Source organism: Venustampulla echinocandica (assembly GCF_003357145.1).
Source record: "Venustampulla echinocandica strain BP 5553 chromosome Unknown scaffold_10, whole genome shotgun sequence".
NCBI lineage: Eukaryota > Fungi > Ascomycota > Leotiomycetes > Helotiales > Pleuroascaceae > Venustampulla > Venustampulla echinocandica.
The window spans coordinates 434,139-450,173 of NW_022474215.1; the positions used below are offsets into that span (position 1 = coordinate 434,139).

General features: G+C 47.5%; 6 protein-coding genes across 6 annotated transcripts; 5 read left to right on the forward strand and 1 right to left on the reverse strand.

Annotated features, from left to right (window-relative positions):
* Nucleotides 1-1,427: 1,427 nt before the first annotated feature.
* Nucleotides 1,428-2,728, forward strand: BP5553_09300 (Oligoxyloglucan reducing end-specific cellobiohydrolase; the record flags this gene model as incomplete). Its single annotated transcript, XM_032017923.1, has 2 exons — nucleotides 1,428-1,682; nucleotides 1,844-2,728. The coding sequence occupies 2 exons, from the start codon at nucleotides 1,428-1,430 to the stop codon at nucleotides 2,726-2,728; spliced, it is 1,140 nt and encodes a 379-aa protein (XP_031865830.1).
* Nucleotides 2,729-4,291: 1,563 nt separating this feature from the next.
* Nucleotides 4,292-5,258, forward strand: BP5553_09301 (Uncharacterized protein; the record flags this gene model as incomplete). Its single annotated transcript, XM_032017924.1, has 4 exons — nucleotides 4,292-4,322; nucleotides 4,373-4,441; nucleotides 4,503-4,830; nucleotides 4,886-5,258. The coding sequence occupies 4 exons, from the start codon at nucleotides 4,292-4,294 to the stop codon at nucleotides 5,256-5,258; spliced, it is 801 nt and encodes a 266-aa protein (XP_031865831.1).
* A 490-nt stretch (nucleotides 5,259-5,748) lies between these two features.
* BP5553_09302 (Uncharacterized protein) lies at nucleotides 5,749-7,282 on the reverse strand (the record flags this gene model as incomplete). The annotated part of the gene is made up of 2 exons (XM_032017925.1): nucleotides 5,749-7,085; nucleotides 7,141-7,282. The coding sequence occupies 2 exons, from the start codon at nucleotides 7,280-7,282 to the stop codon at nucleotides 5,749-5,751; spliced, it is 1,479 nt and encodes a 492-aa protein (XP_031865832.1).
* Nucleotides 7,283-7,687: 405 nt separating this feature from the next.
* BP5553_09303 (uncharacterized protein) lies at nucleotides 7,688-8,719 on the forward strand (the record flags this gene model as incomplete). The annotated part of the gene is made up of 1 exon (XM_032017926.1): nucleotides 7,688-8,719. One exon carries the CDS (start codon nucleotides 7,688-7,690, stop codon nucleotides 8,717-8,719), a length of 1,032 nt encoding a protein of 343 aa, XP_031865833.1.
* Nucleotides 8,720-10,481: 1,762 nt separating this feature from the next.
* Nucleotides 10,482-11,990, forward strand: BP5553_09304 (uncharacterized protein; the record flags this gene model as incomplete). The annotated part of the gene is made up of 1 exon (XM_032017927.1): nucleotides 10,482-11,990. The coding sequence occupies one exon, from the start codon at nucleotides 10,482-10,484 to the stop codon at nucleotides 11,988-11,990; it is 1,509 nt and encodes a 502-aa protein (XP_031865834.1).
* A 1,450-nt stretch (nucleotides 11,991-13,440) lies between these two features.
* BP5553_09305 (Uncharacterized protein) lies at nucleotides 13,441-13,968 on the forward strand (the record flags this gene model as incomplete). Its single annotated transcript, XM_032017928.1, has 1 exon — nucleotides 13,441-13,968. The coding sequence occupies one exon, from the start codon at nucleotides 13,441-13,443 to the stop codon at nucleotides 13,966-13,968; it is 528 nt and encodes a 175-aa protein (XP_031865835.1).
* Nucleotides 13,969-16,035: the final 2,067 nt, after the last annotated feature.

Genomic DNA, 16,035 nt, shown 5'->3' on the forward strand with positions numbered 1-16,035 from the left:
CTAGGGGGGGGAGAGTAGAGCACGTCTTTTTGCTAGGTATTCGAGATGCTTAGCAGGGATTTTAAGCACTAAATTCAAGTACCTTTCCTCCTCCGGAGTATTTGTAGAGAGTTTCCCTTATTATAAAGGGTAGGGGCGAGGGCATGTTCCCGTCCAGTAACTGTACTTATCAGCCAGCTACGGAGGTACCTCCATAGCTTAGTGTGTCTAAATAGGGGCAATCCGGATAGATCCGAACCGACCCAATGTCTCAAAGAACGGGCTAGATTGTAGCACTGGAGTCTGTTTCTGGCGCCTGCCAAGTACGCTCTGTCTGTTCCCCTCATTTAGGCTGCGCTAGTAAACTGGCTCACCACAATCCACTTTCCTAATAAAATAATATCCCGCAGCTTTGGACAGGAAACGGCCATGGGGCTTGCCGCGCAGGCGCATTGCCCGGGGTCACCGTAGATTAAGAGATCGTCACTCCTTCTCTACGCGGACTACTCCGTAGAACTTAAGTCAGCCATCGCTGGGAAGCTGAACACTAGCATAATATCATCTCTCATATCCTCACATCCTGCTATCTGTGCGCACGGAGGTACATGATAGTTTCATCACATGTCAACCAACTCCAATTTGGGATAGCTCCCTAGCGATAAACTTATCTATACTCGAGGTTGGATCGAGGCGGCGCCTACTCTGATCGGGTGAGTGGCGGGTGCTAGGGTGAGGTCGGGGCAGAGGCTGTATATTATATTTCCGATGAAGTAGCGATCGACATCATACTCTCTCCCCCCCCTAATTACTTGTAATTAGGGGGGGGAGTAAGAAGTATTCTGCAGTGACGCCAACCTAGGACCTCCTCATCTCCTTAATATCACGGCTTGACAATTATCAAAGTCCATAATCATATGCGCCCAAAGTTCAAATAACCATAGCGCTTATCCACTACAAGTCCTTGCATTATCCCGGATTGAATAAACGATGTAGAACCCCGCCCTGAGAAAATTCACGAGATCGCTAGCTCATTTTATCGACCTCTGATTTCCGAAATACTCCATATGGCAGCTTTTCATTATCCCTACCTATCAAAGCCGCTGGAGCTCTTGTTGCCAATTCAAGTGAGATAGCAAAACTTCATAAGAGGTGGCTAAATGGACGTGTGCAATTGGAGCGCATCTGAGCCGATCCCTACTTTACCGGAACCAGGATCATCACAATGCTAAAAAGTACTTCCGGCACTATCATTCAAGTTGCGGGGAATTTGTGACCGTTTTGGAAACTTTTTACTCTGGGCAGATGATTGTTGCAGGGTCTCAACTATTTCTCCGTATCGTGACGGGAGAGGTACCCCGAGACAAGCATCGTAAGTCATATATGTGTATATATCGCTAGTTGTCCTGTTTCGTTGCAGTTTCTTTGTGTTCCCAGATAACTATAGCGCTATGCGTCTATATTTTCCTTTCCTGGCGTCTCTTTCCTGTGGGGCTGCCCTCGCGCGCCCTTGGTTGGATCCATTTTCAACCTTCTCAGGCGTCACGTTGTTTACTCCTCCTTCAACTTATACGGACCCACGAGTTCTCTATGCCCGCACGGTTGAGCTTGAAGGCGGTGTTCTCCTCGCAACCTGGGAGAACTACAGCCCAGAACCGCCATTAGTTTACTTCCCCATTTACCAGAGTCATGATGGTGGTGAAACTGTAAGAACACCCCAGTTGCACGTCCCTTCACCTTTCGCTCTCCTTAAAGTCTCTCACAAGCTTTGGTGTCTCATGATACTAAACAAACACATATTTTGACTTTCCAACTGCAATTATACTTAAAATGGAATGAAATGTGAAATGCTAACTTGCAAATATAGTGGAAAGAAATCTCCCGCGTGACAGATCAAGTCAATGGCCTGGGTCTCCGCTACCAACCGTTTCTATATAAGCTCCCAATCGCCGTAGGAGAGTTCGGCGCAGGTACGATTCTGTGTACTGGCAATTCCATCCCCACGGATTTGAGTTCCACCCACATTGACGTCTACGCAAGCGAAGACAACGGTTACACATGGAAATTTGTCTCACACGTGGCTTCAGGAGGCGCAGCTCATCCAAACAATGGCATCCCTGCTATTTGGGAACCATTTATAATAGTGTATGAGGGCAAAATTGTACTTTACTACGCAGACCAAAGGGATCCAGCTCATGGACAAAAACTCTCGCACCAGGTTTCCAAGGACCTTCATACCTGGGATCCTCCCGTCAACGATGTTGCTTATTCGGAATATACGGCTCGGCCAGGCATGACCACCATCACGCAACTTCCAAATGGCAAGTACATGTTTGTGTACGAATATGGCGGCGGCCCAAGAAAATCCGGGACGGGATATGCGTTTCCGGTGTATTATCACATTCACGATAATCCACTTGATTTCCGTAATTCGGTCGGACACCAGCTCATCTCCAATGATGGTGCACAGCCAACTGGCTCTCCCTATGTTACATGGTCTCCTGTTGGAGGAGCAAATGGGACGATTATCGTCAGTGCGAGCAGCAACAGCCAGATCTTCACCAATAACGCACTTGGAGATGCAAATTCGTGGAAGACTATCAAGACACCCCAACCAGCAGCATATAGCCGACATTTGAGGGTGTTGCAGGACCCTAATCATTTACTGATAATGGGAGCTGGAGTGTTGCCGCCTAGCACAACGAACAAGGTCTCTGTCAGCGTGATTGATTTGAAACAGGCTCTACGGTGATAAGGGTATATTATATTTTTTAGAGGTGTTAGACCACTAGGATATTCAACTTTCTTTGCAATCTATAAAAAACAGGTTGCCCCGTTTACTATTAGATCGAGTAGCTATATATGAAGTAACATCCTAAAATACGAGTTTGCCAATGGCGCCAATTTACCAGGTTAATGATTTTGCCTTAGCATGGGACTCGAGTGCTAGCGGCGGAGCGTGAGGTACACGTGGTTTCGCCGTCTGAAAGGGCAACTCAGCAAGCTTAGTATTTAAATAGCGAAATAGGTAATAATCTCTCAAGGAAGACAAAAGGCGGCCACTTGGCTAAGTGGTTCAGGTCAAATTGTCTTCTGGAGAGGATCGATTAGGCAAAAGCGACAAAACACGAAAACGACAAAAATCGACAAGAGATGTAGGCAATCGACCGGGCCGAACTCTTTTGCTTCCCATATCAATAAGATATTATTACTTTTTTGATTATCTTTTTATTTTTGTTTTCCCGTGTTGGGGTTTCTTGGTTAATATTTTTATTCTGTCCTTATTGTGGGTCCAACAAGGCAAGCGACAAGTGAATACTTACCGGCGAAGCAGGCTCTTACCTCCCAGCAAGCTATTGATATACCTTTCAATGGGTCTTAGAGTAGTTTGGCACATCAAAGCCAAAGACACAGTGCAGTAGAGGAGTTGATCGCAAAATACATCCTCGTGCTTCGATCAGGAAAATGTCCGGGGTCCTACCTTGCGGTTCCTTCGTAACATGTGGCATGCTGTGCTAGTGATCGTACATAGCGCCAGGGCTATCAGATGGTAATACTACATAAGGCACCTACGTTAGTCTAGACGCCTTTAGGCATACTTCGCCGGGTGGGCCAGTGACCTAGAAACAGTAAATTGCCTCCAATGATTCTTCGTAAACAGGACTCGATGGCCGAGGCAGCCAATGATCGAAATGACACCTACGAAGTAAAATCGCGGCCCCTAAATTAAGGTTTGTGGCCCCTGAAACGAGTGGCGGAATGGGCGGATGGCTGCATCGCCGCAACGCCAAGCGGGTGGTTGCTGTGGTGAAGGTCGCTTACGTCTCCATGTAAACAAACGTCGTACCAGCACAGCAAACCGTCGAAATAATGCGAAGGCTGGTTGCCCCCATCATACTCTGTAGTCATACCAACCCCCTCAAATTCCACCCCCCAAGTACATGACTGACTATCTTTGCTGGAGGATCCACCGTTAACACTTGAACTCGGGATTTACAAAGGCTACACTGCACTATCATCTGCAATCCACTCCTCCCCCATCTTTTCATCCATTTACTAGTTACGGTTATCTGACCTGCTTTGAGTTGTAGAGAAAACCCAGTATACAACTCGAAATACATTAACTTCTCGAGCATACACCGCATTCCTCGATATCTGTCACCGACATTCCTCGACCGAGCCCTACGCGCCTTTGAAGAACAATCCAGCCTCGCTGCATTCCACGGCTGCGACTCCTACGTCGCTCCAACCACGGAGGACGGGAGTGGCGGGCTTAATACTCTCATTCAAAGGTGTTTCATAGGAGGATTTCGCAATGGCACAGAGATTCGAAATTGGGTGGATGAGTATGTCATGCCGTGAACTCTGGGAGGAATGTTGCTAATGCTCCCTACAGGGCTGATACCATTCCTCGGATACCATCATGTGCTCATGATATTGATTGCAATTGCCATCATATTACTTTGTAAGATACACATACCTCCGAAGCTGTCTTGTTCACCTGACTAACGTTACCCTTTTGCCAGCACTTTTATTAGCAGGGTGCTCATCATCCTCACCTCTCATACCGGGCATTTTCCTCATATCCCTCTATTACCAATCATACCCGGCGGTGCCATCGACAGCACAAGCAGATTTCAACGTTCACAACGCAATAGCAACAGTGGTTGGCGACGCAAGACTAGCAGCAAGAGTTGGATTCTTCGGCATCTGTATCAATCCAGATGGAGGATCATGGCTTTGCAGCAACAATGCCACGGCATTAGCAAATGAGGTCACAGTTGCGCAGGACCCGCTGAACTTAATCTGGCTTGCCAGTCAATTCAAGGATATGATCGTATTCCCATACTTAATGTATGTTTTCTCCCAAATCCCCTACTACAGCACACCTGACTAACACTGTTTGAAGCATCATCGCCATCATCTTTGCATTCATATGCCTCCTTCTCCTCGCGACCTTCCCAGGCTGGCACGAGGAAGAGGACGCACACGGCAGCGAACGCGAGGTCAAGCCCTTCCCCTCACGGCCAGTCTCCCAAATCGCCCTCGCTATCATCTTCATCGCATCCATCTTCGTTCTCGTTTCCGTCCTCTGGCAACATACCGCCTCAGTCGCCGCATCCATCATAGCGCAAGATATGGGGAATGGAAGTGTATTAAGCGGCGTCGGCACCACAGCCATGGTGTTGGGCTGGTTTAGTTTCGCGCTATTAATCATCGTTACTATCGGCCTGCTAGTCATGATACTAAGTATCAGAGTTCTAGCAGAAACATTCGGATAGAAACAACGACTGAGATGATACAAGTGCGATGGGCATGCAAATTTGATACTCTTTCAGCGTGCATGATGATTACGACGACCGCTGCGAAAAATGGATGATAGACACTTGATCGTATCGTCGGGTTTTCAAGAAAAAGGGGATGAACGAGATTGGGATTTGTGTATACAAGGGAGCCAGCATTTGGGAACGGAGTTGATAAGACTTGGGTTTGGATCTCGGTTGAATTTTCTTTTCACACCTCCTTCGGTGAGGGTGATCCATAGGGCGGTGGAGGGTTGCGATGAAGCGAATGTATATTTGGATGTTAATGATTGCATGGGAATTGGGAATGATCGTCGAGAATGCATCTTGACGTCTGGATTTAAGGCTCGGAGGGATAATGAATATACAAGCCTTATAAGCGTCACCCGTCGTAACCTCTTCAAACAAACTGTGTCATCATGTGCCTTGTCATTCTCGTAATTTCGTAAACAATAATCCCATTTCTCTATCACTTCCGCCTCCTAAACCGACTATTATGAGCCGGCCCCCCTTTCGCCCCCGAATTCCTCAACTTCAACCTCTTGAAATTCTGGTGTGCTAGAGCACCAACCTTCCTCGCCGCAGTCTTAATCTTCCCATCCTTGCCCATAACCTTCCGCTTCTTACTCTGATCCGGTCTCCTATACCTCGTCCCGCCTTCCGAAGCAGTGTATTCAGATTGAGTATCCGAATCGAAGTTCCGCACATCTTCAAATCCTGCTGTAAAGTCATCGTCAATCTGAGTGTCCGGGACTGTTTCGTCATTAGGACCGGTGGCAAGCTCGTCGTCGCTGTCTTCGGTAGTTGGGACAGCAGCCTGCGATTGAGGCTTTGAGCGGCTGGGTTTCATGTTTACTCGTCTTGTTGTTCGTTTTTGGCCTTTCTTTTTGTAGACTTTTAGGGGCTCGCCGCCGCGATCTTTCGGCTCTTCAGGCTCACTGTCGTACATTGCTTCATCATCGAATCCGCCTAGTGGTAGCCTTGGTTGACTATCTTCGACCAAGACCGGCTCTTTGGGCGCTGCTACTTGCTGCTTCGGTGCAGGTTTGCTGGGAATACCAGCCATTTCATTCTCCATCTCGCGCAGGGCTTCCAGGTCGTCATCTGCGGCTTCTTCTTCCATTTTCCGAAGACCGGCTAGCATACTACTTAGACCACGCACCAGAGGTTTTCGTGGAACACGTATCATTTCTGGGGATATCGAGATGCCGTCCTCATTCTCCTTAAGGACGGGCAGCTGCGTCCTCTGGCTATCTCGTCTTAAGAACGAGGGCGTGGAAAAATGTAATTTGGAGATCGATGACGGAGTTTTGTTTCCGTGGTCGTTAGGATGCCGGTTCTTCAGTGGGGTAGCAAAAGCGTCTAGCATGTATCTTTTCCCTGTTGATGCTGGAGTTCTGCTGTGTCTGAGCGTATTCTCTAGCTTTGATTTTCGGGGTGTCGAATGGACAGGTATATGAGTACCTATCGTTTTAGTGGTTTCTGTTTTCGACGGCGAAGGATCCTCCTGAAGAAGATCAAACAATCCCAGTACCTGCCCATCCTTCTGTGGTGTTGGGCCCAAGGCTGTCTTCTTTAAAGGTGTGAAGAGATTTCGTACAACTGATGGCGAGTCATATGGGTCAACATCCCAAGGCTTAATTTCCCCCCTCGAAGGTGTTTGTATTATATGTTGCCGTTTGGATGCCACATGTCCTCCCTCGTGTTTTCGCTTTTGAGGTGTCTGGCGTTTGGGCTCCTCCTTGCTAGGTATGATTTTCCCGGAAAGAACATCTCGCACTTTGTTATATTCTTTATATTTAGCAGCTGAGGTATGGTCAGTACATGCTACTTAGGTGCAGTGGTAAAGGCTGGGTGTTACCAATATCAGGGTGTTTTTTGATATCCTCGCGCGAGGCTTTGTGGCCATCATTCGCGGCTGCGAAGTCCTTTTCCCATGATTTTAATTCTGCCCTGAGGGCAGTGGACCGTTCGGTCAACTCCTGACGTTCTGTTTCTTGCATTCTCTACAAGCTTAGAGTTTATCCATAAAGACTACCCTGTACCCTTCGTTCTAGACCGGCTTAGAAAACGCGTCGAAGTTGGAAAAGGGGTGTGGAGGGTCGGCCGGAGTATGTGAGTATTTCTGTTGGACTCAGGCGCAAAAGGTAGTAATGGTTATTTTTAATTCTAGAATCGAAATGCAGTTTAAATTACTACGAAACAATATGACGTGAAGCTTCAAAATCAAAGCACGAAGTACCTGCTCGAGGTCGCGTCACCCAAGGCGCCTCGAACGCGTTGGGTTTCTTATCTTTTCTTATCGCGTCTACCAGTCTCCTCGGCTCGCGATCAACCGCCACCTAAAATAAAGGCCTCCTTTCAAGCTCCCAGTCAGATCCCACCGCCAACACCTGTACAACTTCTTCATGGATACGAGTAATGCGGAATCGGATGATCGTTCCCGAGTCCTTCAAGCAACTCTAGATGAGATATCCTCTCGTACCGATGATGCAGCTATCGAGGACAACTGCTGCGTTATCTGCCTCGACCGAATCACCGAAGTCGCCATAGCCCAACCTTGCCAGCATGAAAGTTTCGATTTCCTCTGCTTGATCAGCTGGTTGCAGGAACGATCATCCTGTCCTTTATGCAAGACTGAAGTCAAAGTCGTTCATTACGAGTTCAAGGACAAGGACGCTTTGGCATTCAAAACATATACTGTCGCGTCCACGAAGCCCGTCGAACAATCAACTTCAAACCCTTTAGGGCCACGTCCGTTTGCCCCTCGCTCAAGAAGACCATATACCACAAGACGACCGTATAACAACACCCCACGCCCTCGACCTACTCCTAACGAAGCTATCCTTCGTCGCCGTCACATATATGCAAACAATCTCTACTCCCTCCACGTTGGCTCCAACCGGCACTCCCGCTTTCGAAACTTAACACCCCAACTCTTCACTAGCGACGCCGAGCTCCTCTCTCGAGCAAGGAAATGGATCCGTCGTGAGCTGCAAGTCTTTGAATTCCTCACACCCGACGCAGCAGCTTCATCTTCCGACCGACGAGCCAATAACGCCGAGTTCCTGCTGGAATATATAATAGCGATTCTGAAAACAGTCGATATGCAAGGGAGCTGTGGACAGGCGGAGGATATGCTGCAGGAGTTTTTGGGCAGAGAGAATACGAGGTTGTTTCTGCATGAGTTGAGGGCTTGGCTGAGGAGTCCGTATACATCTCTTGAGGATTGGGATAGAAATGTGCAGTACAACGAGGTCGGTGATGTCAAAGAGGGGGAAAGGTCAGTGGAGCCAGGAAGAGGATCCAGGGGCACGCACGGTTCGAATCCTAGATATCGAGGTAGTGGGCGGTCTTATTGTCGCACTTCCCAGCAGTATGACGATCGACGGTTTTCTCCTTATCACCACCGGCACAGGCAGGCAACATCGGATGGTTGAGAATTGAACGAGGGCAGAGAGGTTAAAAATTAGGTGTCTTACACCCTCCCCATCCCTTCAATTGGGGGTCAACAGCGACAATGCTTGCGACCCCCGGTCACCCTCAAATAGGAAGACCATCCGGCATTGTTCAGTCACTCGGACACGCATGTATTGGGCACTTCGTCCAAATCTTCCATGCCGGGCTTAATAAATGACCCCAGCTTGAAAGGGCCTAGGAAGGCTCAGTCGAGGGTGATTTCGGCCAGCTTTGGCATCCAATCGCCGTACTTATGGGCGAGTTGCTTTTTTTGAGTGGGGATGGAAATGGGGGAAGCGGAGGGAGTGAGGCAGTCAAATCTTTCTGCACAGGTAGTTAACCTATTTGCTGCATATGTTTATGTGGTGGTACTAGCTCTTGTGATCGAGAGTAGAGGAGCTGGAAAGTGAATTTTGAAACCACTACGAGTATAGTTTCATGAAGACGCTTGGCTGCTATAGTACCTTCGCAAGCCGAGGAGGCACGACCTTCGACCAGCTCGTTAGAACGAAAATTTTACATGATTGATGTTCCACTAGAAATATATCTAGAACCGAATTTAGTGATAAAATGAAATAGTAAGTTGAAACAGTCTTGGATGAAGAGATCAGAGCCCGAGGTCAGGTTGTTTGAATTCAGATCGCAACTACCGGTAGAGAACCTCCTCGAGTAGGTGTCTGCCACGCAATGGGCACTTGTGCCCATTGGGACTGGCGACACGAAACGATTCAGCCCCAGCAGACGTCGTATGAGCCTGAAGGGATGCCCCCGAGCTAGACGTCTAATTTGGGTTCGGGCCCCCCAATTTCGTTGCACGTCGCAGTCTTGGGGATCTCGATCTGGGTGTTTAGAGTTGAGACAGACTGGTCGATGGTTCGCTTCTCGATGCGATCGCTCGATCGATTCCAATGCTGGGGTCACGTTTTCTCGCGCTTGGGCTCGTGCAGGGGCCGTCTACCTGCAATATGAGTAATCAATCTGGGCGAAGTCCCGCCGCCACGTTCGCACTCGTACCCTGTATTCGGTTACAGTGCTCCGTTCGCGTACTAGTATGTATTTTCACGTGAGGGCTAACCTAGTGAACTTCCGGCCAAGGATCCAAAGGTTGTAGCTCGCTCACCGACCTTTCAGCTAACCAAGGGCAGATTCTGGCTCCTTGCTTTGCACTATCGACCTTTGGCTCCTCCCAAATACATACCTCGGTACGCTAAGATTACCTTTCTTGCAGCTGTGACGGGTAATATGGGAACTGTACTGTGCCCTCGCTCTGAGATTCGAAGGAAATAACTTCCCAGTGCCGTCTCTTTCTGTGCGCAACGCCAGCCGGTGGATTTAGTAGCTCTACTCAACCTGGATAGAGTTGCACAGCTGTTCTCCGCAGCGAGGCCAACCATGTCGAGAATCGCTACTGTAGCATCTATACCTCCTGACATTAGCGTTGTGATCCGGTGATACCCCTGTTAATAGGAAGGCGGACGCAACATAGTTTACTCAAATCATATACTTGGGAGCATGCTTAATACTTAGTGTCTTCTTGGGACACCCTCCCTTAGGCTACCGGGCGTCCTTTATTTCTTTAAAGCCCCAAATTAGATGTAAAGCATGATTGCTGACTATATTTCAGCCTGCTATTGTAGTATCAGGAAGCAATTCGAAGCTCGGTCAAGGAAATACCTCATACCAGTGCTCTTTTTACATACTCGAAGTACCTACTATAAAGGAAGCGTGGCATTGTCTTAAAAAATGGGAATCGATTGCGGTTTCGACATCTATCCACCCCTTGAACCCACACCCTCAAACCAAGAGAAATATAAAAAGTTTCTGATTGAGGTTCTGCGTACATACGAAACAGACAACGACGTCTGCGTTGAGCCCGAGTGGGAAGGGGTGTATATTGAGTTTATGGTTGGCGAGCACCCAACTATACCATATAACTGCGAACACTTCTTACGGTTTAGCTCCAAAGTCAGCGGCAGGTCGACAGCAAGGCCATACATCGATGGAGTGCACAACATTGCAAAGAAATGGTTGGGTGACCGCGTTCAATTCTGGGACGAAATGACCGAGACTTACGATCATCGTCAATGGGGCCGTTATGACTGGAATGAAATACGTGCAGCACGAAAGACGATGGTAGAGCAGGCGGGGAAAATTAAGGTCCATAAAGAAGAGGTCGGTACATCAAGTGCAGCAGGTGTAGCGTTACTAGGGAAGCAGGAGGGGAAGCCGAAGCAAGATGAAGAACAAAAAGAAGAAAGCGAAACGAAGCAAGAGAAAGATTGGGTGGGCGATAGATTGTTCGCTGTGAAACCCATTCCTGGTAAAGGCCTAGGCGTCATTGCCACATCCAAAATCCCCAAAGGCACACGCTTGCTCTCTGAATCTCCAATATTCAAGGTGCCAAGGAACATGTCCAATGCTGACTTTAGGGCCGTGGAAGGCATTATTGTCGAAGGGCTGAAGACCGTTAGTAAGGATCAGCAACGAGCCTTCTTCTCTCTGCACAATTCCCATGGAAAGAGCCGTGGCCCTTTTCTTGGAATTGCCAAGACTAATGTCTTGCCCCTTGGGTCTGACGCTCTACAAGGAGGCCTCTTTCTCGAAGCATCTCGCATCAATCATTCCTGCAGGCACAACGCACAGAGCACCTGGAATGTCAATTTAAATCAGCTCACAATTCATGTCTTCGAGGACGTGGAAGAAGGAAAAGAAATTACGATATCTTACCTCGACGGCTCAAAAGGCTATAAGACGCGGCAGGTTGTCTTGAAGAACAAATTCGGTTTCAATTGTGAATGTCAACTCTGTTCACTCCCTCTAGACCAGCGAATACAGAGCGATCAACGCCTAGACGAGATCACTCGGCTTGATGATTCAATTGGAGATGGAATGCGTATCACTTCCACGCCTATAGCATGTCTCCACGATGCATACAGGCTATTACAGCTGCTGGAAGATGAACGTGTCGCCGACGCGAGGATACCGAGGCTCTATTATGATGCACTACAGATCGCAATCGCAAATGGGGATCAGGCGAGAGCAAAGACCTTTGCAGAGAGGGCGTATGCTGCAAGAGTTGTTCTTGAGGGTGACGATAGCCCGAAATCGATAAGGCTCAAAGGGTTTGCTGAGAGACCTGCTGATCATAATCTGTACGGTACTACAACCAAGTGGAAACAAGCTGTGAAGAAGATTCCGCGGGAACTAGGTGAACGGGAATTTGAAGACTGGCTATGGAGAAAGAAATCCTAACTTAGAGCATGCCTGGTTGGTAAGACGACTAACTTTTGGGTTTAAGGTACTCCTTTCTTAATCTGAATCTCTCGGATCTTTTGAGACAATTTGCGTCTTCTACTCGGATAATGTGTATCCAACATCTACTCTCAACGCAAGTAGCAACCTCGCATAAATGCGGACTCTACGACAAACATCTGCTAAGAGCCGTTCTTTATGACATTGATGGTGTTCCCTGCTATGCCATGCTTTCGCCCACGTGGGGCTAATGCCATAAGGTGCGATTTACTGCGATCGTGACGGATTCATTCCTACTACACCCGCGATTATGAAGTCGGTAGCCACGGGGCGTTGCATACACTGGGTTACACGGCGTTACTGGCACGTTAAGTCGCGATTCACAGTAACTACAACCTCTGCTATTTCGACGCGCAGTTAATCCCAGCCCAAAGATCAAAATGTCTAGTGCATTTCCATCATTTCAAAACAAGAAGCTCTATTCGCAACGAGCATCGTTACTTCGACATGGCTCGAACTTGAGTGTAGAGATACACCCGAGGTATGGATCGTCTAGGATACAAACCGACTACTAACTAACGGGTATCAGGAAAGTAGCAGACAGTTTGTTCCAGACATGCTCCTCAAACCTCAACAAACTCGCGTCTCACGCGGCTCAGACCTCCCGTGGCTGTGAGGCAAGTCGATAACTCCTCCTCAAAAACCGCAGTAGTACGTGGATCGTACCGATACATCATCGATTACGATCACCGGCTGTTTTTCCCTATGGAATGATATAGATTTGACCCAGCGTGCATTATGGTCAGTGAGAGTACTACTTGCGTTTCAGGAAATGTCCCGATATTTTGCTATACCAGATTAGACTTACAGATCAGCGTCGCCCTCTACCTGGACTACACAGTAGCATTTGAGAGAGTATTGTCTTTGGGTTAGGTTGGGAGTCGTTGTAATCGCAGCCAACCAAGGCATGACATTTGGCATTCTCTTGAAGGCTCTCCTCTTGTGCATGCAGGAAATCTTCCGAAAGGTCGACCCTGCGCCAGTTTCCTTTTTTTGGTTTTGCTCTAACGCCGCACTGTAGAGGCTGCAGCACTTATGCAAGGTATAAGTACTTTGGGGACAACGGGGATCACGGCGCCTCTGTCGACTACCTAGGTACTCATACGTTGGTCAACGTAATTGGGCGTGGGAGTTTTACATCATGGAGCATACCTAGTTGTCCTCCCGACCTATCTGTTTGCTGCACGTGCAAAGTATCCTGTAGGTTTTAGTCTTGTATTCCCACACTCTTTGGAAATGCAAGTTCATAGGGCGAGAGGTAATCCCAGATCGATTTGAATCGCAACAGTTGGAATAGCTATAGTAGACTAATTTATACATTACTATATGCTTCAAATCCCACTCTTACAGAATAACCGAATCCTGCTCTTCTAAGGTCGCTACCTCAGCCATGACACGACCAAAACCGCAGCGCAAACCGCAGCAACCAAAATGGTCCATGTTTCCCTTAATGCACGATAATGTGGCCTTCTTGCTTGAAGTCGAAGACCTTCATTTCACCTTTCACGATCTCGACGAGGATATTGGTAGCATCCAAACCTATGACACTAGTATCATGGGCCGATTCAACTGCCGCAACAAAAGATGCGAGTCGAATGGATGGTCAAGCATGAGAATCGCCATTACTATTCGCATGTACCCGGGCGAACAATATAATGCCAGAGTGTACCATCAACGGTGCATTGCGTGCAACTTGCTAAGCAAGCCAATTCTGGACGATTCGTACGCAGAGAGGGTTGCGTATCGTCTTAAAAAATGGTGCGGAGTTGAGCTGGAACTTCCAGAATTCTCGGGCCAAAGCAAAGGTCCACACGCAAAGGAATTCTGTGAAGGTTGCAAGGCTGGACATTGCAGCGAGGGTCGTCGGATCGACGGACTAGTTGCCGCTCTTTCAAACTTCTCACTGGGAGGGATCTGAGATATCAACCTACGAATCTCAAGATCTGGTTCGTCGCGGTGGTATTACACGGAGGAGTGGAATGGAAGTTGGTAAAGATGAGATTGCCGCAGCAAGGATGGAATATGTTTTGAACCTCGATGTAGGTCGGGTAATGGAGGTTACATAGTCTTCCACGACGTATCACTATATAATAAGGTATTAGTCTACGTCATGTTCTCGGAGTAATATAATAGGAATTGGAATGAATCACCTCCTGCCAGTTACAAGCTCAGTCTCCCACCTTTCTCCAAAAGTCACTATCATCGTCGACGTCAAAATTGTCGCCACAATCATGACCACCACAATCATCATTATAGCGATAATGATCATCTTCAATATTACTAAATGACCTGTCGGACCCCGACTGTGTCCTTTCCTCCGCCACCCGCAACCCTTCAAACGTGATGCTTTACGTACAAAGGCATCATGGTTCTTCGCTTTTCTCTATCAGAGTCGAAAGCAAGTAGCCATAGCATCCATTGCACAAAAGCTCGCCGACTTTGTTGACATTGAAAGCCACGAGCTTTGATGATTTTTCAAGACCGCAGCGAGTGCATGTGAATTTAGTGAGCTTGCAAAGGCGACAGAGGCTTAATGAGCCTCGTTGAGGGAATTCCTTGGCGATATCAAACTGTGCCGGCATTGGATCAATTTATCTTTAATTAGTTATAAGCGCTATTGGTACAACTAATTAAGATGCATCTGGAAAAGAAAATTTCCTGCTTATTTGAAAGATCGTCAGTTGAAAATGTCGAGGGATTCTGGAATCCGCGATGTCGCGAGGCTGAAACAGGCTAACAGCACAACGGCGTATCGAAAGACGCCTCTAATATGGTTGCCAATCATTTGCTTAAAAATGGATGCCAAGTTATCCTTTTTCTCTACTCTTACTAGTTCGTAATTCTTTACCTTTGCTCCTCCGCCAACTTGAAATACTACGTACCTTTTTATGGACTATACGAAGGTCGCGGCCAAGATTTTGGAGAATGCGGGGGCCCTGGCGCCTAGACGTGCTGTAGCGCTTATAAGGCCCTGTAAGGTCTTAACCCACTTTTAGGGCCTCTAATTAGTAGCGAGATCCGAGGAGTGGATTAAATATAACAGCAACAACAACAATAATAATAATATAATCACTAAATAGAGTCAAAGTAGGTTAATTAATCTAACATACATCATGATACGCTTTATGCTCTTTTTATTATCTCTACTTTTATCTAATTTACTATGGGTGTTTTATTTAGTATTCTGTAGGAGGAGGGCTCCTTACATCTAGTGAATCAGACGCTGTAGAAGTAGGCCAAGACCTAACAGGGCCTTTATATGGGCTACAGGACCTCTAGGCGCCGGGGCCCCTGCATTCTCCAAACTTATTGCACCTCACTGTACCTGCGGAATCTCACGCCTCTACAGTAGAAAGGATTCGCCAAGATTAAGGATTATGGAAGCCTGCTGCGGTCAGAAAGGTCTTGTTGAATTGGCTACTTCCCGCGTTCGGATCGTAGCAGGTAACTCAGGGTGACCAAAGCGTGGAGAGAAAGGAAGGAGCCGGACCCGAAAATAGCATGCATGTAGCGCTTAGGTTTACCAATGCCGCAGATGCCTGAAGATGCGTCTACGAACAAGCGAATGGACATCCAGGTTTCAGGATACGACTAGCGATATTTGCTACAACGGAAATGATCCGATCTAGATATTTACATCTAGGCATCAACAAACGATACATTTGATTACCAATAAAGATGTAATATTATTTCTAGATCGAAGGGAGGGATTCTTTTACATCCCATCGACAGGAACTTAACACGTAGAAAAACAAAAAAGAACCAGCTTTCTAGATTTACTCGCCTGAAGAGTTCGACATGAGCTCTTCTCAATGATAGAATTAGATGGGATGGAAATCGAGACGCATGGCATGTTTCAAAGGCACTAGCGAAAAAGGTTATTTGCTCGCCTGGGTTGAGGAAGCTTTGCCCCAAAACTGCAGCCTCGAAGGAAGTAAGCTTATACGAAAACCCATTGCGGCGATGTTGGATCCAACCAACCACT